Here is a 20,054-nt window from a genome sequence, read left to right as displayed (position 1 = left end):
AGGGGAGGACAGACAGAGTTTCACCCCCAAGAATGGCAAGAGACACAGAGATTGGAGACAACCCACACACAGCGCTTTTAATGTAAAGGGAGACCCCTACTAGCGCTGACTGTGCACCTTAATAGGTTACACAGTCTTAATGCAGCCTCACCACCCCTTTCTACAACCCCCTGGTACCGTGAGAGATAGCTGGAGTTGCTGTGGAGGGACTTGCTCTTCCTGGACAGCGCTGTACAAGCAGGAAAATGGCGCTGAAACGCTGCTGGGTCCACTCTGAGGAGAAGCTCCGCCCCCAAAATGGCGCTGTCTTCACAAGGATTATACTGGCCTGAGGTAAAATGCTGGCTGAGATCCACAGACAGACCCCGACAGGCTTGCTGACCAGTGCAGGGTTCAGGTGCTGGCTCAGGGTGCCCCTCACAGCGCCGCACTAAGTACCGCTGAGCCTCCGGACCTACCCTGTTGCCCGCCATCTTCACACCGGCCCCGTGCTTGCTAGGTGGGTCGCTGACTCACTCGCCACTGATCTTCAGCTCTGTGAGGGGGTGGCGGCATGCTGCTGGGGTAAGCGATCCCCTGTGGCAGGGAACGATCTATCCCCTCAGAAGCTCAGTGTCCTGTCAGCGGAGATAGTGGCTCAGACCCCGCAGGGCGGACACTACTCACCCCCCCCCCCCCCCCCACCCCCCCTAGTCCCACGAAGCAGAGAGGCTGTTGCCAGCAGCCTCCCTGTAAAATAATAAACAAAACAAAACAAAACAAAAAAAAAAAAAAAAAAAACCCCACACCTTTACTAATGACCAGCTTCTCAGAGCACATTTACTAAACGGAGTCTGGTAGGAGGGGCATAGAGAGAGGAGCCAGCCCACACTCTCAAACTCTTAAAGTGCCAATGGCTTCTGGTGGACCCATCTATACCCCATGGTACTAATGTGGACCCCAGCATCCTCTAGGACGCAAGATAAAAATATTTAACTTATCAGGGATATATGTAAAAAAACATCTATACACTTTTTAAACCAAATCAAACTTATTTGGAACGAAACCTGTAGACTCAGGCAGAAGAACACAGAGTGCAGCGTCTATCCCAGAAATAAAAGCCAAATGTGACCGACGCGTTTCGGTAGCATGTGGACATCTGTAGGAGTATGTTTGCTTTTCTCGCTCTAAGACTTAATGTGAATGGCAAACAGATGTTCCCTGAACTGGAGGCTTAGAGAGGATGGCTGAGACTTTGAAGTGCAGCTGTAAATTCGGGCAATACAAAGCTCCACACCAGAATTGCTCCTAGTCAGGTAGAAAGCGCCATAAAACTGGAGTAACCCCTTCTACGCCATCGTAGCAATGTGTAAAACTTTAGAAAACCAGTTGCAAACCCCCCCCCCCCCCCCCCTCCCAGGCCTTTTATTTGCTATTTTTCTACATTTCTCTGACGTCATGAGTAATGTTCCATGTTATCTAACCTCAATGATTTAACAGCTGCAAATGCCCATCTTACTACATTATAAAATCGTGTAGCTTTACATCACTTCTCAGCTGCTTATAACAGATTCTATATTCCTCCTTTCATACATTTGCATGAAGATTAACATTTTCTGACCCAGTATAAATAGGACTTTTATTTCTGGATAAACAAAGTTCTACTTGATCTGCAGTCCTCTTCTCAATATACAGTCAGGTCCATAAATATTGGGACATCGACACAATTCTCATATTTTGGGCTCTATACACCACCACAATGGATTTGAAATGAAACAAACAAGATGTGCTTTAACTGCAGACTTTCCGCTTTAATTTGAGGGTATTTACATCCAAATTAGGTGAACGGTGAAGGAATTACAACGGTTTCTATATGTGTGCCTCCCACTTTTTAAGGTACCAAAAGTAATGGGACAAACTAAACAATCCTAAATCAAACTTTCACTTAATACTTTGTTGCAAATCCTTTGCAGTCAATTACACCCTGAAGTCTCGAACGCATAGACATCACCAGACGCTGGGTTTCATTCCTCCCTGGTGATGCTCTGCAAGGCCTCTACTGCAAATGTCTTCAGTTCCTGCCTTGTTCTTGGGGCATTTTCCCTTAAGTATTGTCTTCATCAAGTGAAATGCATGCTCAATCAGATTCAGGTCAGGTGATTGACTTGGCCATTGCATAACATTCCACTTATTTGCCTTAAAAAACTCTTTGGTTGCTTTCGCAGTATGCTTCAGGTCATTGTCCATCTGCACTGTGAAGCGCCGTCCGATGAGTTCTGAAGCATTTGACTGAATATGAGCAAATATTGTCTGAAACACTTCAGAATTCATCCTGCTGCTTTTGTCAGCAGTCACATTATCAATAAATACAAGGGAACCAGTTCCATTGGCATCCATACATGCCCACATCATGACACTACCACCACCATGCTTCACTGACGAGGTGGTATGTTTTGGATCATGAGCAGTTCCTTTCCTTCTCCACACTCTTCTCTTCCCATCACTCTGGTACAAATTGATCTTTGTCTCATCTGTCCATAGGATGTTGTTCCAGAACTGTAAAGGCTTTTTTAGATGTTTGTTTGGCAAACTCTAATCTGGTCTTCCTGTTTTTGTGGCTCACCAATGGTTTACATCTTGTGGTGAACCCTCTATATTCTTACTCTTGTGAAGTCTTCTCTTGATTGTTGACTTTGACACATATACACCTACCTCCTGGAGAGTGTTCTTGATCTGGGCAACTGTTGTGAAGGGGGTTTTCTTCACCAGGGAAATAATCTTGTCATCCACCACAGTTGTCTTTCGGGTCTTTTGGTGTTGCTGAGCTCTCCGGTGCGTTCTCTCTCTTTTTGGAACATTCTTAAAACAGTTGATTTGGCCACACCTAATGTTTTTGCTATCGCTCTGATGGGGTTTGTTTTGATTTTTCAGCCTAATGATGGCTTACTTCACTGAGTGGCAGCTCTTTGGATACTCATATTGAGTCGACAGCAACATATTCCAAATGCAAATGTCACACCTGGAATCTACTCCAGACTTTTACCTGCTTAATTGATGAAATAACGAGGGAATAGCCCACTTCTGTCCATGAAATAGCTTTTGAGTCGATTGTCCCATTACTTTTGGTCCCTTAAAAAGTGGAAGGCACATATAGAAACCATTGTAATTCCTACACCGGTCACATGATTTGGATGTAAATACCCTCAAATTAAAGCGGAAAGTCTGCAGTTAAAGCACATCTTGTTTGTTTCATTTCAAATCCATTGTGGTGGTGTATAGAGCCCAAAATATGAGAATTGTGTTGATGTCCGAATATTTAAGGACCTGACTGTACATAGTTATAGGTGATGGGCTACAGATGTTAAGGTGTGTACCATTCACTTCTGTAATAACCCTTCACGAGATTAGCGACATAAGGTCAAAAATACACCACTGAAATAAAAGACCAAGTTTGAATTGTAAACTAGAGGCAGTGGTACAATTTTGTACCAGAATCCTTGCCCCATAAAAGAAGGGTCAATAACTACATTGTAATCAGTCTTATAGGGGGGTATTCAATTGCAGCCGGAATCTGCCTTCTTGTCGGAAAGACGGCAGTTTCCAACTTTAGGTCGGAAACTGTTCCCACCTATTCAATGGGGCTGCTTACACCCCCCCCCCCCCCCCCCACCACCACCACACACAAGTTGGCAATTCCAACTAGTCGGGAAACACATGGATCGGCAGATTCAGGTGTTTTGTCGGATTCCGCGGCCAAATCTGACAGGTTTTGGCCCCAGTTCAGACAATATGTACATCATTTCTGCGTTCTCTAAAATTTGGGCTCATCTGTAATTTCTGTTCACACTGCAATGTAGATCTGAGCCTGGACATCGCCCTCTCAAATCTACACCTCTCTGCCACATCTTACACCTCCCCACACCTGCAGAGCAGCATGGTTTAACCCAGGTGCAAAAAGGATTGCTTTGCCCATTTGGATACAGCTCTGATACACAAGGTGGAGGTAACAAGATGGTATCAGGATAATATTGCAAAGGAAAGTTTTACAGCCTAAGGAGGAATTTAATTACTGGCGATGGGACGCGCAAATCGGCACGCTACAGTACTGCCGACACGGCGAGTTTTCCTGTGTACCTCTATGCAACGTGAACGGATACAAAGTGTCATTTTGGAACGACGCAAAGTGTCAAAATGACCCCCCCCCCCCCCAAGCGGGAAAACCGGATGCTTTAGATGTGTGTACCAAATGTCATTATTAAGATTTATACCTTCATTATTCAAACAATGGAGAACATAATACACGATTGTTGTGGCCTACTGTTGTGATATGGAAGATCTACAGTACTCAGGAAAAGATAGACAGGTTGTTATTCCCAATCGTAATCCACATGGATACTAAATCAAGCATATGTAGGGAATAAAATCTAAAAAACCACCCATCCAGTGTCGACCACATGGTGTCGACATATTGACCACCTACCTGGACACCTATTCTGATATCTCCAACAATAGGACACCTGTACTATGCGGTGAGAAGAGTACCTGTAACCAAGATCTAACACGTGCTGCTATTGCTAGTCACAATGATTACCGTATATACACATTACAATAGAGGGCTCAGCATTCCTACTTTAAGGAGTTTGCGAGCAAAATACTGTTCAAATACAGGTCATGTAGTCTACAAAGATTTTACGGTAGCTGTGATTCCGAACACACAGCTTAGACAAGTGCACAATTGTACTCCTGCCCAGAACGGTTCCCACTGATGCTTTACAACAAACCATCAATATAATATATTTGCTATACCACCCGTTTTGCTGCACAGAGTACACATGTAGACTGCAGGACAGTTACACGGATCACATCTAACAGCCACGCATGTGGCCAACTAGACGGACAAGATGTAAGAATGTTACGATGAAAGTAGGACTAACCGCATATCAACATCTAACGTCCTTTATAATCAGTCCCCTGCTAATCAAGGCCCCATCCATAGCCGGGAGGCAAGAGGATATGTGAAACATTTGTTAGTATTTATAGGAGCAGAACAAGTTGTGAAACAGCAGATGCACTGCACTCAGCCAGGTTTATAGGCACTCACCAGAACAGATTTGTGCACAACTCACAGGGCAAAAATCATTATTTTAATGCAAGAAATCAGATACTAGGGTACTCCAATACAAGCTCAGGCAAACTATGGGTAGTGCAGATATTGTGCAACTACAAGCTCCAGCAAGACTTAGTAGGCAGGGGGTAGAAAGCAGAAAACTTATATTTCTCCTGTCCCAGTATGCCCTAATACACGGGAATGGCTTCCGGGGCTACTACTTCTGTAAATTAGTCCAATATGAAGTGTGCACAGCAGAGAAGATGGGCTATCTGAAAATCGGTGCAATGACTGAATTCTCAACTTTCATAGGGTAAGATCTAGTCCTCCTAATCCTTAACGTCAACGTTAAATTTTTGCACATTTTTAAATCACCACATGAAGGGTACTGCAGGACGGCTGGGGACATTTGCCTGCTGCAGCTATACTTACTGAGGCTGGTAGAGGAAGAGGTCAATGATATTGTCTCGCCCCTTGGGATGGTTGAAGAACACGAAGAGAGACCAGTGTATAAGCCAGGTCCTGTGCTGGAGAGACTGGAGTGGAGAACTGACGGACTGGGGGGAGATAGAAAATAAAAGGGGTGAGCTAGAACGCAGACAGCGGTGGAGAACGAAAAAGCTCAGGAAAGAAAAACAATGAGCAAAATAAACCCAAATCCACAGCAGTAGAATAATGAGTTCTAAAACACTGAAAGAGAGAGAAGGGATTGTGTAACAATGAACATGCAGCCAACCCCCAAATAAAATATTCCACTTATCAATTCTTTATCCTTTCTGCAAGTTAATACATCTCCCCCAATATTCCAAAATGACATCCCCCTTTCTTCTTGTACTGCAGGAATGGATTCAGACTACCTGAAAGCAGGCACGTATTGTTTGCCCTGGAGCAAAACATCAAATTGCGTGTGAATATCTCAGAGGAGGGGTCACTGGCTAGATTGCATGTGAATATATACATATATAACTCTTTATTGCTATGATAAGAACAGCCCGGCCATAACAAAAGCTTTTTGAGATATGTCCCATTTACAGCGTGGAGACAGAAGGTTACTGCAGACAGACTAAGATGAGCGATGGCTCTTACATTGTTATCTATGGTCTCCTTAAGCCTGGTCAAATCTTCCATAGCAGCGTCCCAATTCTGCATCAAGATTTCCGAAGCCAGCTTTCCCCAGAGAGAGCTGAGTGCGTTTCTGTCCGTCGACGGAACCTGTTGTAAAGAGAATGTAGTTTAAGAGTCTTGACGTTATATGCCCTGCTGAGTGACCCTGCTACTTCCAGCATCTAATACTCAGTCTGTGGCCTCCCACTGGGGTCACATGACAATCCTGTTATCATACAATCACACAAGTGGGCTTGCTTCCTTAAGCCAAAACCAAGTGACGGGCATTCAGCAATGTCTGTGCTTACGTGACGAATGGACGTTAATATGCCGTGAGGGACCTTTGTGTTTTGTATTCAGCCTATCGACTCACCAGAAGCTGCGCCTCACTGGAGGTCACCAGTTCCAAATTGAACAATAAATCAATCACATGACAGATCACCCCAAGCTCACATAGCGGCAGCTTACGCAGCACAGACGACCGGCACGCCGGCTTCCGTTTAAAAGCAATTTGCAGAAGGTTGCAAGTATACGGTACCTTTGAAAGTTTCAATAATGAAAACCAGGTCTGGAAGGACGAGTTACAAGCTGGCCATTTAAATCTCTGTATGAAATAGAAGCCCACATCCCCCCCAAGATCAACAGAAGTGCCCAACCACCCCCTCTGCTCAATATCCAGCGCAGGGCTAGTTATTTTTATCCAGTTCAGTTCAAGTCTTCTGAAAGCCAGGGTAACACCGGGGTCATAAAGCTGTAATTTATACAACACTGAACTACACTAGGTCATTCAAAGTGTCAAATTCTAATCTCAGAGAGCGTGTACAATGGGCCTTTCATAGCTTCTGTTTCCGCACCCAACAAGCTAGTCCCTCAGTACGTCGCAGGTAAGGTCGTACTATTTCACACGGCCACAGAAGCCCGTCTCGCTTTCTCAGTTACCAGCGATTCTATACGTAGAACGTTTATAGATCATTTCGTTACGCACTTGTATGGTTAAATTAACCGTTTCATTCCCCATTCATTGCAGAAAAGTAAATTAGACTTTTGCAACATGTAATATATATTACAGCGTAAATATTAAAGTGACTGTGCAGACTACTATGGGGGTAACTCAGAGTTGATCGCAGCAGCCAATTTGTTAGCACTTGGGCAAAACCATGTGCACTGCAGGTGGGGCAGATATAACGTGCAGAGAGTTAGATTTGGGTGGGTTATTTTGTTTCTGTGCAGGGTAAATACTGGCTGCTTTATTTTTACACTGCAATTTAGATTTCAGTTTGAACACACCCCACCCAAATCTAACTCTCTCTGCACATGTTACATCTGCCCCGCCTGCAGTGCACATGGTTTTGCACAACTGCTAACAAATTTGCTGCTGCGATCAACTCTGAATTAGGCCCTAAGTACAAACTCCTAAGAAAGCCTTTGTGGCATTAACCCAAGTGAAGAAAATACTGGAGGAGGGTTTTATCATACAGGTTTGGAAACCCTGAAGCTACTATAACGTTCATGTGCGTTCACACCAACACGGTGGAACGGCGAATGTGCTATTGGGAGCCAGGGACTTTGTGCGGCACTGACTGTGTATAAAGTCCTCGGATCACATTGTTACTGCACCAACTAAAGCGAGTAACATCAATGTTCTTCCGTACTTAGTTGTACATAGAATAGACAAGGGGAAGCTAGGCTATGGAGTAACTAAAATATACAGCAGAATAAGGCTCTGATGTCTTTCCTTTAGTGTTTATTGGAAGAACGTATTAAACTTGATAACATCTATGGGCATCAACTAAATAAAAAATCCCTTGCAATTTACGGTCAATTACAGATTAAGTCACATTGGAGAGACTTGCATAAAATGGTCATGGAATAACCTGGTGAAATAAGATGCGTATAGTTCCTAGTAGGAGGTAGGTACAATGTCTGATATAAACTTCACTAGGGCAGCGACTGATGTGAAAGGTCCAATATTATACAGTACGGTGCAAAGGATTTGGGCATGTCTGGAAAAAATGCTGAAAAGTAAGAAAGCTTTCAAAAATAGAAGTGTTAATAGTTTATTTTTATCAATTAACAAAATGCAAAGTAAATGAACAGAAGAGGAATCTAAACCACATCAGTATTTGATGTGATCACCCTTTGTCTTCTTAACAGCATCATTTCTTCTAGGTACACTTGCACACAGTGTTTGAAGGAACTTGGCTGGGAGGTTGTTCCAAACATCTTGGAGAACTGAATACAGATATTCTGTGGATGTTGGCTTGCTCAAATCCTTCTGTCTCTTCATTTAATGGATATTGAGATCAGGGCTCTATGGGGGCCATATCATCAGTTCCAGGACTCCTTGTTCTTCTTTACACTGAAGATAGTTTTTAATGACATTGGCTGTATGTTTTGGGTCATTATCCTGCTGCAGAATAAGTTTGGAGCCAATCAGATCCCTGACGGTATTGCATAACGGAAAAGTACCTGCCTCTATTTCTTGTTAATTGGTATAAACTATTAACACTTCTATTTTTGAAAGCATCCTTACTTACCCAGACCTGCAGAAGGACCATGCCAGCCTGTGGTACATCCACTGGTAGCCATGTATTCAGTTCATTCTTCTAATCACATTGTGGCTACAAACTTATCCCAGGAGAATTAGAAACACACTAAACTGACAATGCTTAAGGATACGGATGTGTGTTCTCCCCCCCCCCCCCCCTCCCTTACCTTCTTGTGGCTGGCAGGCTTAGTTCTGTGCCAGTTAGTACCAATCAGCCAGAGTGTAGATTGGTAGTGTTCATTCTAGCACCCTGCACCTTTCAAAACCTGTGCAGTATCTCTTTCCTGCCTGGGGTGTCTCTCTCTCTGCTATGGCGCTTCTCAGCACACTCAGATCTGTTACTCAGGGCTGTGATACAGACCTGTGTGTGCTGAGAGCAGAGAGCGACACCCCTGGCAGGATAGAGGAACTGCACAGGTTTTGAAAGGTGTAGGGTGCTAGAATGAACACTAGATTGGGAAGTCTAGTTACTCAGAGTCCACTTTTAGATAATGATTTAACCCTATAAGCAAGCCAACTTTCACAGCATAGGGATTGGAGCCGCTAAGATCGCAGGATATGGAAACTAACCTGTATAAGTAAACGTTTGCAACGCCAATTTAAATAAAAATTTAATGACCTTATATCCATTAGATCAATACCGGGATAATCAAAGTGACTTCATCTTCATTTCAGTTTGAAGTGGAAGTGAAATCTAATGAATGTAATGTACAGATGGGTCCATGTTTATCTTGGCCTTTAATAGGATTAATTGAGCCAGGTCAGTCAGACTTAATCCCTTGCTGTATTGCAGTGGAGAATAAATGAATGGTTTATGCTAATAAACCATGGGGTGCCTGGGCGCAGCAAAGAAGTCAAGATAAATGTGGACCCATCCGTAAAACACTAATTCACCCTCTACATTTTCCGATCTTCGCTAAGCACTGGTGTTTTTTCTGAAGACGCAGCGGATTATTCAGTAACACTAGTGGGAAATGGGAGCACCCTACATGTGTAAGTGTGAGAGAAAGCTGGTGCGACAGACGCGTTTCGCATGGAGAACAGGGTCAGCACTTTTGCTATATTTTTGTCAACAGAAATGCACAGCTTCTTGAAACGGAGATTTGAAAAACATTTCAGGGGAAGGTAGACACAGGGACTCCGGAACACCCATCCCCCACTCTTACATGGCCTCCTTAGGGGTGTGGATCATAGGGTCGACATGGAAAAAGGTCAACATGAGTTTATATTTTTTTGATGTTTTCTTTGTGAAAAAAAAAAAAAGTGACCGGGAACCCCAATTAAAGCACCCTGTCCCCTCCCATGGCTCGCTAACTTCAGGCAAGGTGTCTCGCTCCGTAACCACTGCGCTCTGCACAGATTACTATTCCCAAATCATAGTCCACATGGATCGTAAAGTATGAAAAAGTTCAAAAAAGTAAAAATAAATAAATTTAAATAAAATATCTGGAAAAAATAAGATTTTACTCACCGGTAAATCTATTTCTCGTAGTCCGTAGTGGATGCTGAGACTCCGTAAGGACCATAGGGAATAGCGGCTCCGCAGGAGACTGGGCACAACTAAAGAAAGCTTTAGGACTACCTGGTGTGCACTGGCTCCTCCCCCTATGACCCTCCTCCAGACCTCAGTTAGGATACTGTGCCCGGAAGAGCTGACACAATAAGGAAGGATTTTGAATCCCCGGTAAGACTCATAACAGCCACACCAATCACACCGTATAACTCGTGATACTATACCCAGTTAACAGTATGAAAACTTAACTGAGCCTCTCAACAGATGGCTCAACAATAACCCTTTAGTTTAACAATAACTATATACAAGCATTGCAGACAATCCGCACTTGGGATGGGCACCCAGCATCCACTACGGACTACGAGAAATAGATTTACCGGTGAGTAAAATCTTATTTTCTCTGACGTCCTACGTGGATGCTGGGACTCCGTAAGGACCATGGGGATTATACCAAAGCTCCCAAATGGGCGGGAGAGTGCGGATGACTCTGCAGCACCGAATGAGCAAACTCAAGGTCCTCCTCAGCCAGGGTATCAAATTTGTAGAATTTTGCAAAAGTGTTAGACCCAGAGCAAGTAGCTGCTCGGCAAAGTTGTAAAGCAGAGACCCCTTGGGCAGCCGCCCAAGAAGAGCCCACCTTCCTTGTGGAATTGGCTTTTACAGATTTAGGATGCGGCAGTACAGCCGCAGACTGCGAAAGCTGAATTGCGCTACAGATCCAGCGAGCAATAGTCTGCTTTGAAGCAGGAGCACCCATTTTGTTGGGTGCATACAGGATAAATAGCGAGTCAGTTTTCCTGACTCCAGCCGTCCTGGAAACATATTTTCAAGGCCCTGACTACGTCCAGTAAGTTGGAATCCTCCAAGTCCCTAGTAGCCGCAGGCACCACAATAGGTTGGTTCAAGTGAAAAGCTGATACCACCTTAGGAAGAAACTGGGGACGACTCCTCAATTCTGCCCTATCCATATGGAAAATCAGATAAGGGCTTTTACATGACAAAGCCGCCAATTCTGACACAAGCCTGGCCGAAGCCAAGGCCAACAGCATGACCACCTTCCACGTGAGATATTTTAAATCCACGGATTTAAGTGGCTCAAACCAATGTGACTTTAGGAAATCCAACACCACGTTGAGATCCCAAGGTGCCACTGGAGGCACAAAAGGGGGCTGAATATGCAGCACTCCCTTATCAAATGTCTGAACTTCAGGCAATGAAGCCAGTTCTTTCTGGAAGAAAATCGACAGAGCCGAAATCTGGACCTTAATGGAACCCAATTTTAGGCCCATAGTCACTCCTGACTGTAGGAAGTGCAGAAAACGACCCAGCTGAAATTCCTCCGTTGGGGCCTTCCTGGCCTTACACCACGCAACATATTTTCGCCATATGCGGTGATAATGATTTGCAGTTACATCTTTCCTAGATTTAATCAGCACAGGAATGACTTCCTCCGGAATGCCTTTTTCCTTTAGGATCCGGTGTTCAACCGCCATACCGTCAAAGGCAGCCGCGGTAAGTCTTGGAACAGACAGGGCCCCTGCTGAAGCAGGTCCTGTCTGAGTGGCAGAGGCCATTGGTCCTCTGAGATCATCTCTTGAAGTTCTGGGTACCAAGCCCTTCTTGGCCAATCCGGAACTACGAGTATAGTTCTTACTCCTCTTCTTCGTATTATTCTCAGTACCTTGGGTATGAGAGGCAGAGGGGGGAACACATACACCGACTGGTACACCCACAGTGTCACTAGAGCGTCCATCGCTATCGCCTGAGGGTCCCTTGACCTGGCGCAGTACCTTTTTAACTTTTTGTTGAGGCGGGACGCCATCATGTCCACCTGTGGCTTTTCCCAACGGTGTACAATCATTTGGAAGACTTCTGGATGAAGTCCCCACTCTCCCGGGTGGAGGTCGTGCCTGCTGAGGAAGTCTGCTTCCCAGTTGTCCACTCCCGGAATGAACACTGCTGACAGTGCTAACACGTGATCTTCCGCCCATCTGAGAATCCTTGTGGCTTCTGCCATCGCCATCCTGCTTCTTGTGCCGCCCTGTCGGTTTACATGGGCGACCGCCGTGATGTTGTCTGACTGAATCAGTACCGGCTGGTTTTGAAGCAGGGGTCTTGCTTGACTTAGGGCATTGTAAATGGCCCTTAGTTCCAGAATGTTTATGTGTAGTGAAATCTCCTGGTTTGACCATAGTCCCTGGAAATTTCTTCCCTGTGTGACTGCCCCCCAGCCTCGAAGGCTCCCAGCCTCGAAGGCTGGCATCCATGGTCACCAGGACCCAGTCCTGTATGCCGAAACTGCGGCCCTCTTAAAGATGAGCACTCTGCTGCCACCACAACAGCGACACCCTGGCCCTTGGAGACAGGGTTATCCGCCGATGCATCTGAAGATGCGACCCGGACCACTTGTCCCACAGATCCCACTGGAAGATCCTTGCATGGAACCTGGCGAATGGAATTTCTTCGTAAGAAGCTACCATCTTTCCCAGGGCTCGCGTGCATTGATGCACCGACACCTGTATCTGTATTAGGAGGTCTCTGTCTAGAGACGACAACTCCTTGGACTTCTCCTCCGGGAGAAACCCTTTTTATCCTGTTCTGTGTCCAGAAGCATACCCAGGAACAGTAGACGCATCGTAGGAACCAGCTGCGACTTTGGAATATTCAGAAACCAGCCATGCTGTTGTAGCACTTCCCGAGATAGTGCTACTCCGACGAACAACTGCTCCCTGGACCTCGCCTTTATAAAGGAGATCGTCCAAGTACGGGATAATTATTTCGGCCATTACCTTGGTAAATACCCTCGGTGCCGGGGACAGACCAACGGCAACGTCTGGAATTGGTAATGACAATCATGTACCACAATTTTGAGGTACTCCTGTTGAAGAGGGTAAATAGGGACATGCAGGTAAGCATCCTTGATGTCCAGTGATACCCTGAGATTCTCCAGGCTTGCAATAATCGCCCTGAGCGATTCCATTTTGAACTTGAACCTTCGTATATAAGTGTTCAAGGCTTTCAATTTTAGAATGGGTCTCACCGAACAGTCTGGTTTCGGTACCACAACATTTTGGAATAGTAACACCCGCCTTGTTGAAGGAGGGGTACCTTGATTTCACCTGCTGGAAGTACAGCTTGTGAATTGCCGCAAGTACTACCTTTCTCCGAGGCAGCAGGCAAGGCTGATGTGAGGTAACGGCGAGGGGGAGTCGCCTCGAACTCCAGCCTGTATCCCTGTGATACTATTTGCAGAACCTAGGGATCCAACTGTGGGCAAGCCCACTGGTCCCTGAAGTTCCCGAGACGCGCCCCCCACCGCACCTGTCTCCACCTGTGGAGCCCCAGCGTCATGCGGTGGACTCAGAGGAAGCGGGGGAAGATTTTTGATCCTGAGAACTGGCTGCTGGTGCAGCTTTTTCCTTCTTCCCTTGTCTCTGTGCAGAAAGGAAGCGCCTTTGACCCTCTTGCTTTTCTGAAGCCGAAAGGACTGTACCTGAAAATACGGTGCTTTCTTAGGCTGTGAGGAAACCTGAGGTAAAAATTTTTTTCTTCCCAGCTGTTGCTGTGGATACGAGGTCCCAGAGACCATCCACAAACAATTCCTCACCCTTATAAGGCAGAATCTCCATGTGCCTTTTACAGGCAGCATCACCTGTCCACTGCCAGGTTTCTAATACCCTCCTGGCAGAATGGACATTACATTAATTCTGGATGTCAGCCGGCAAATATCCCTCTGTGCATCCTTTATATAAGACGACGTCTTTAATATGCTCTATGTTAGCAAAATATTATCCCTGTCTTAGAGTATTAATATTATCTGACAGGGTATCAGACCACGCTGCAGCAGCACTATTTATGCTGAGGCAATTGCAGGTCTCAGTATATAACCTGAGTGTGTATACACCGACTTCAGGATAGCCTCCTGCTTTTTATCAGCAGGCTCCTTCAAGGTGGCCGTATCCTTAGACGGCAGTGCCACCTTTTTTGACCAACGTGTGAGCGCCTTATCCACCCTAAGGGATATCTCCCAACGTGACCTATCCTCTGGCGGGAAAGGGTACGACATCAGTAACTTTTTAGAAATTACCAGTTTCTTATCGGGGGAACCCACGCTTTTTCACACACTTCATTCATTCATCAGATGGGGGAACAAAACACTGGCTGCTTTTTCTCCCCAAAAATAAAACCCCTTTTATGTGGTACTTGGGTTCATATCAGAAATGCGTAACACATTTATCATTGCCGAGATCATGTAACGGATGTTCCTAGTGGATTGTGTATATGTCTCAACCTCGTCGACACTGGAGTCAGCCTCCGTGTCGACATTTGTGTCTGCCATCTGAGGTAACGGGCGTTTATCTGAGCCCCTGATGGCCTTTGAGACGCCTGGGCAGGCACGGGCTGAGAAGCCGTCTGTCCCATAGCTGTTACGTCATCCAGCCTTTTATGTAAGGAGTTGACATTGTCGGTTAATACCTTCCACCTATCCATCCACTCTGGTGTCGGCCCCACAGGGGGCGACATCCCATTTATCGGCCTCTGCTCCGCCTCCACGTAACCTTCCTCATCCAACATGTCGACACAGCCGTACCGACACACCGCACACACACAGGGAATGCTCTGACTGAGGACAGGACCCCAAAAAGTCCTTTGGGGAGACAGAGAGAGTATGCCAACACACACCAGAGCGCTATAACACACAGGGATTAACACTATAACTGAGTGATTTTTCCCCAATAGCTGCTTGTATATACAATATTGCGCCTAAATTTAGTGCCCCCCCCCCCCCTCCTCTCTTTTTAACCCTTTGAGCCTGAAAAACTACATGGGAGAGCCTGGGGAGCTGTCTTCCAGCTGCACTGTGAAGAGAAAATGGCGCCAGTGTGCTGAGGGAGATAGCTCCGCCCCTTTTTCACTGACTTTTCTCCCGCTTTTTTATGGATTCCGGCATGGGTAATTTATCACATATATAGCCCTGGGACTATATATTGTGATGATTTGCCTGCCAAGGTGTCTTATATTGCCCTCAGGGCGCGCCCGCCCCCCCAGCGCCCTGCACCCATCAGTGACCAGAGTGTGAGGTGTACATGAGGAGCAATGGCGCACAGCTGCAATGCTGTGCGCTACCTTGGTGAAGACCGAAGTCTTCTGCCGCCGATTTTCCGGACTCTTCATGCTTCTGGCTCTGTAAGGGGGACGGCGGCGCGGCTCCGGGAACGAACATCAATGGCCGGTTACATGCGGTTGATCCCTCTGGAGCTTATGGTGTCCAGTAGCCTAAGAAGCCCAAGCTACCACCAGTTAGGTAGGTTCGCTTCTTCTCCCCTTAGTCCCTCGTTGCAGTGAGTCTGTTGCCAGCAGATCTCACTGTAAAATAAAAAACCTAAATATACTTTCTTTCTAGGAGCTCAGGAGAGCCCCTAGTGTGCATCCAGCTCAGCCGGGCACAGAAATCTAACTGAGGTCTGGAGGACCTTTCTTTAGTTGTGCCCAGTCTCCTGCGGAGCCGCTAATCCCCATGGTCCTTACGGAGTCCCAGCATCCACTTATGATGTCAGAGAAAGAAACCCTACACTATTGTACATTTGACATATATTGTGATGTGTAATTGTGAAAGAGGGTTACCTCTGTCTAGATTGGGCAATAATTTGCTTTTAATAAATTGTGTAAAGCAATAATCATTTGGTCAATTTTTAGTTGGTAACCAGTTAAAGTGGTTGAGAGCGCCCTCTGATTCAATTTGCTGGAGATAAAATCTCCCATCTACGCACTCACCGCCAGTTTACGACATTTTGCTGTATGCTAAAGTAAAAGCCCTAATCCGAGCTCTTTGGGCCGGCTCCATGTCATTACAGTTGGCTCCGCATACTAACCTTTCAGGAGAGGATATGGTAGAATAGTTTCAATTTCTGGATTTTACAGGGGTTACCTTAAGTTTCCATTTGCGAGGGGAACGGCACTTTCACCCTCTGGCCAGCAACAATAAATTTACTGTGCAGAGCCCCGAACAAGACATCAAATCTTCATTCTCAAAATTCACTCCCAGCATTAACAAATGATATGAATAACCAGCTCTTTTCAGGGGCTTGTAATGAAACCACGGCACCGGTTTTATTAACCTCATTTAAGCTGTTTACATTTCCCAAGTAAATGACTCCTGCGCTCTTAAATCCCTAGTAATATTCTGGAGAGGCCAGATGGAAGTGGCTGATAAGAGGAGGCAGGGCCGCTATGGAACATTACTGCCGATTACCTGCAATTTGCCAGTCTGCTTTTCTGCATTTGAATTTCGTGCTGGAGATCTAGATTACAATTGCTGATTTAGCACAGGTGGGCTACACGAGCTATAGGAGCAGCAGCAACCAGAAGCTAAATGGATCCCAGATTTGCAACGTTTCTTCAACCAATGCAGTTTATAAGAGCAGAAACCTCAGTCCCAACGCTTACAGAGAAAAATATATGTATGTCTTGGAGAATTAAACTAGAAAGGCCTGGTAAAACCTCAGTCACACACCCCCCCCCCCCCCCCCCCCCCAAAAAAAAGAAAAAAAAAAAGAAGTTTTTGCTTAACATCAAGCGCACTGCATGAAATCAACAGAACGACAGAGGGGAATATTCAGTTACACCCAAAAATAAAAATATGCACTTTATGGCCAATTCAATTATCCCACGTTTTGTGCCCAAATAAAACTTTCGATTGTTGGGACAAAACACACGATCCACAATAAATTCCCGGACCTGTGCGTTTTCAGGGCCGCAAACGTGAAAATGGGGCATTTTATTTCAGGTAAAAAAACAAAACAGATTGCTGGATTTGGGGGCAACTGGATAGCACTCGAGGGATCAATTAAGTAAATTACCAAGGCTAATTGAATAACTCCCAAAGTTTTTAAATGGTTTACAACTCTTGGATTGGATTCATTATCTGTCAGTGTGCTTTAAGAAAGAGGGGTGTGTGTGTGTTGGGGGCAGTGAATTTGCACTTTACAAACTGCATTTGTAAAGTAACACAACCATCATATTACGGTACATGACTAACGGACAGTATACACAAACAGGCTTACAGCAGGTTCTAGCACACATACACAGAGCAATTGTGAATACGCGCAACAGGAAACTTTTATTCAACTAATCTGCTTTAGACCACACGATGGGGAGTTTAGAAGTGTAAAGGGCCCTACAGACATGCCGAGCTGCCCGACGGCGGATACGGCCGATGGGCGACCCGGCGGCGGGGGGAGTGACGTTTCTTCACTCCCCCTGTCACGCGGCTCCATTGAAGTACAGGCAAATATGGACGAGATCGTCCATATAGGCCTGCATGTACAGCCGACGGGGCACCAGCGATGAACAAGCGCTGGGCCGCGCATCGTTCATCGCTGGAGCCTCCACACTGAAAGATATGAACGAGTTCTCGTTCATTTATGAACGAGATCGTTCATATCTTTCAAACAATTCGGCATGTGTGTAGGGCCTATAACATTTAGGTGTATTGTTCTAGTACACAGTGTGGAGGCTTCCTCTGATCATGAGAGAGAGCGCAGAGAAAAAGCAATGTGTACAGTCAGCCAGAAGTTTGCATTACCCTGATCCCCCAGGCTGGTGTACACACGCGTCCCTACAAAACGCAGTATCTTTCCCACGCTCTCCGACCACAAGAACCTGGTTTTGGGTTTAGTACATTAATACGGTGCACAAAACACTTACAGAAATATGACAAGTCACCTTAATGCAAAGTGTTAACATTTTAAAAGAGGTCAGACCTGCAGCCCGCAATAACACAACACACTCATTGCATTGACCCCTTGCAACACAAACTGTAATATGGTGAAACAGCAACCACTGCAGCCTCCCCCGTGTACGGACAACCCCTTACACACTACGCACACTGGAAGGTAACGTAACAACCTCATTCCTTTCACACATTTACAAAGCTGGTAATGACGCAGACTCACCAGAACTCTGAAGAAGTACAGGTACTCAGCGGCTCCGGAATAGTTGCCACACTCATACTGGAACTTGGCGTATCGGTACAGCGTGTCCAGGTACTCCTGCCTGAACTACAAGGAGAGGAAATTGGACGCAGTTGGTAAGAGCTGTATATCCAAAAAAGACAAATGCTTAAAAACAACCGGTCGTGCTTAAGCAAAACCACTGCACAAGAACGTACTGCCAATACCAAAAAAACAAGCAGGACAGGAGCGCAGAACATATAGGCACATATACAAACGCTGGATTGGAAAAACAAAGCAAAAATTAAAAAAAAACACATTACACTTCATAACATGCACTATGTGTAAATAGCGTGTAGCCTAGCAATCGCCATTGCCGCCACAGGTCCAGTCATGTTGGGTTACGGAATACATTATAAGGACTGGCAGCCTAGGTTTGTGAAACAGTGACAGACAATTCAAAAAGGAGTTCTACATACCCCATGTTTTTCTGCGAGGTGTTCAAACAGCATCCGGCCATCCCTGCAGAGAGAAGCACACAGTCAGGGTTATTGTCTCTTAGGCATTCAGGTTAGTAAATGCTAGTACGCCTCACGTGTAAGACCACTGATAACACGTAGGTTATGGGTCTGTAATGGAGAAGATAAGCACAAGGAAACTATCCTAGCTTTCCTGGTCAGTCTAAGAGGTTGTACTGTAATAGGACAGAATTGCAGCTGGTAAAACGTTACTACCTTTCCGGGCCTACACCAATAACCACCCAATCATAGGAAGAATGATCATCGCATGCAGAAGCGGACAATATTTACCCTGCATGCAAACTTAATAAATGTATCCCCCCCCACACACACACTGCAGCGCGGTTTGTTCCACGTGTAAAATTACTGGCTGTTTTTCCTGCCTCTGTCCAAGAGGGGCTCACCAATAACACAATAAGATAGTTTCTGCACACAGTAGCGAGGGTCCACACATCATGGCGGCCTTTGTCGTCACTACAAGGAAGCACTAGTGGAGCGCTGGACTGTGCCCATCCAGTCACGTGATCTAATCGCCCTTCTCAGAATCCACGGCCGGCTTATGAATTCCTTTCTGTCTGTCCATTTGGGAATTCCCGGCATCTCTAATTAGCTTTAGTGCGCACTAAAAGCCTGCAATCTCATTAGTGGACTTTACAAGGTAAGATCCAGCAACTTCCAGCTTTCAGGGAGCTGTAGATGGCCAGCGGCAGAGAAGGATGACTTGCATTGCGTAATACAGCGCCCTGGCAGGCTTTAAGCAGCGACACCACCTAATGTCATTAAACGCAACCCGAACAGTCAGCACTCCAACGTACAGTAATACAACTGCGCATTATGATAAATAAATCAGCTTCCCAATGGTTTAAAAGGGAAATAATCCAAAAACATTTTTTTTCCCCCTTAAGATCAACATTACCCACTTTATGTAAGCACAAACCCGCAGCTGTTACCCCCTTTACCCGCTACCAGCAATGGCACTACAGCAATGGTTAGTAGTGATGCCCTTAACTTGCTACTACGATCATCCTAATAGACTGGCTTAATACCACACTTAGGGGCAGATTTATTAAGCTCGGTGAAGTGATAAAGTTAGGATCTGATTGGCTGGTCCTTTATCACCTTCCACCTTATCACGTCACCGAGCTTAATAAATCTGCCCCTCAATACTGTAGATATCCGGGAACTTAACACACCTAACCGTCGGACTTGGCTAATTAGGTCACCTGCTCATGTGATTCGAGCGTTTACATACATACGCCACTACACATGTGGCGTAATGCAAAGGACAATTTGTGCTGGTTTTATATGCGCTCAGAATATGCGATGCCCTGGG

At 45.6% G+C, this 20,054-nt stretch overlaps 1 protein-coding gene across 2 annotated transcripts in view; it reads right to left on the bottom strand.

The window, feature by feature from the left end:
- The window catches only part of EIF3E (eukaryotic translation initiation factor 3 subunit E), an 83,112-nt gene that overhangs the window by 52,540 nt on the left and 10,518 nt on the right, over window positions 1–20,054 (bottom strand). For both annotated transcript variants that reach the window (XM_063924506.1, XM_063924507.1), the window contains exons 4-7: window positions 18,683–18,725; window positions 18,207–18,311; window positions 6,173–6,298; window positions 5,519–5,643 (exon numbers count right to left, since the gene is read on the bottom strand). In XM_063924506.1, the coding sequence (XP_063780576.1) occupies window positions 5,519–5,643; window positions 6,173–6,298; window positions 18,207–18,311; window positions 18,683–18,725 (399 nt within the window). The remainder of the gene's footprint in view (window positions 1–5,518; window positions 5,644–6,172; window positions 6,299–18,206; window positions 18,312–18,682; window positions 18,726–20,054) is intronic.

Source organism: Pseudophryne corroboree, chromosome 5 (assembly GCF_028390025.1).
Source record: "Pseudophryne corroboree isolate aPseCor3 chromosome 5, aPseCor3.hap2, whole genome shotgun sequence".
In the NCBI taxonomy this organism is placed as follows: domain Eukaryota; kingdom Metazoa; phylum Chordata; class Amphibia; order Anura; family Myobatrachidae; genus Pseudophryne; species Pseudophryne corroboree.
Note: the sequence above shows the minus strand (reverse complement) of the source record. Positions and strands in the feature narration are given on the sequence as shown.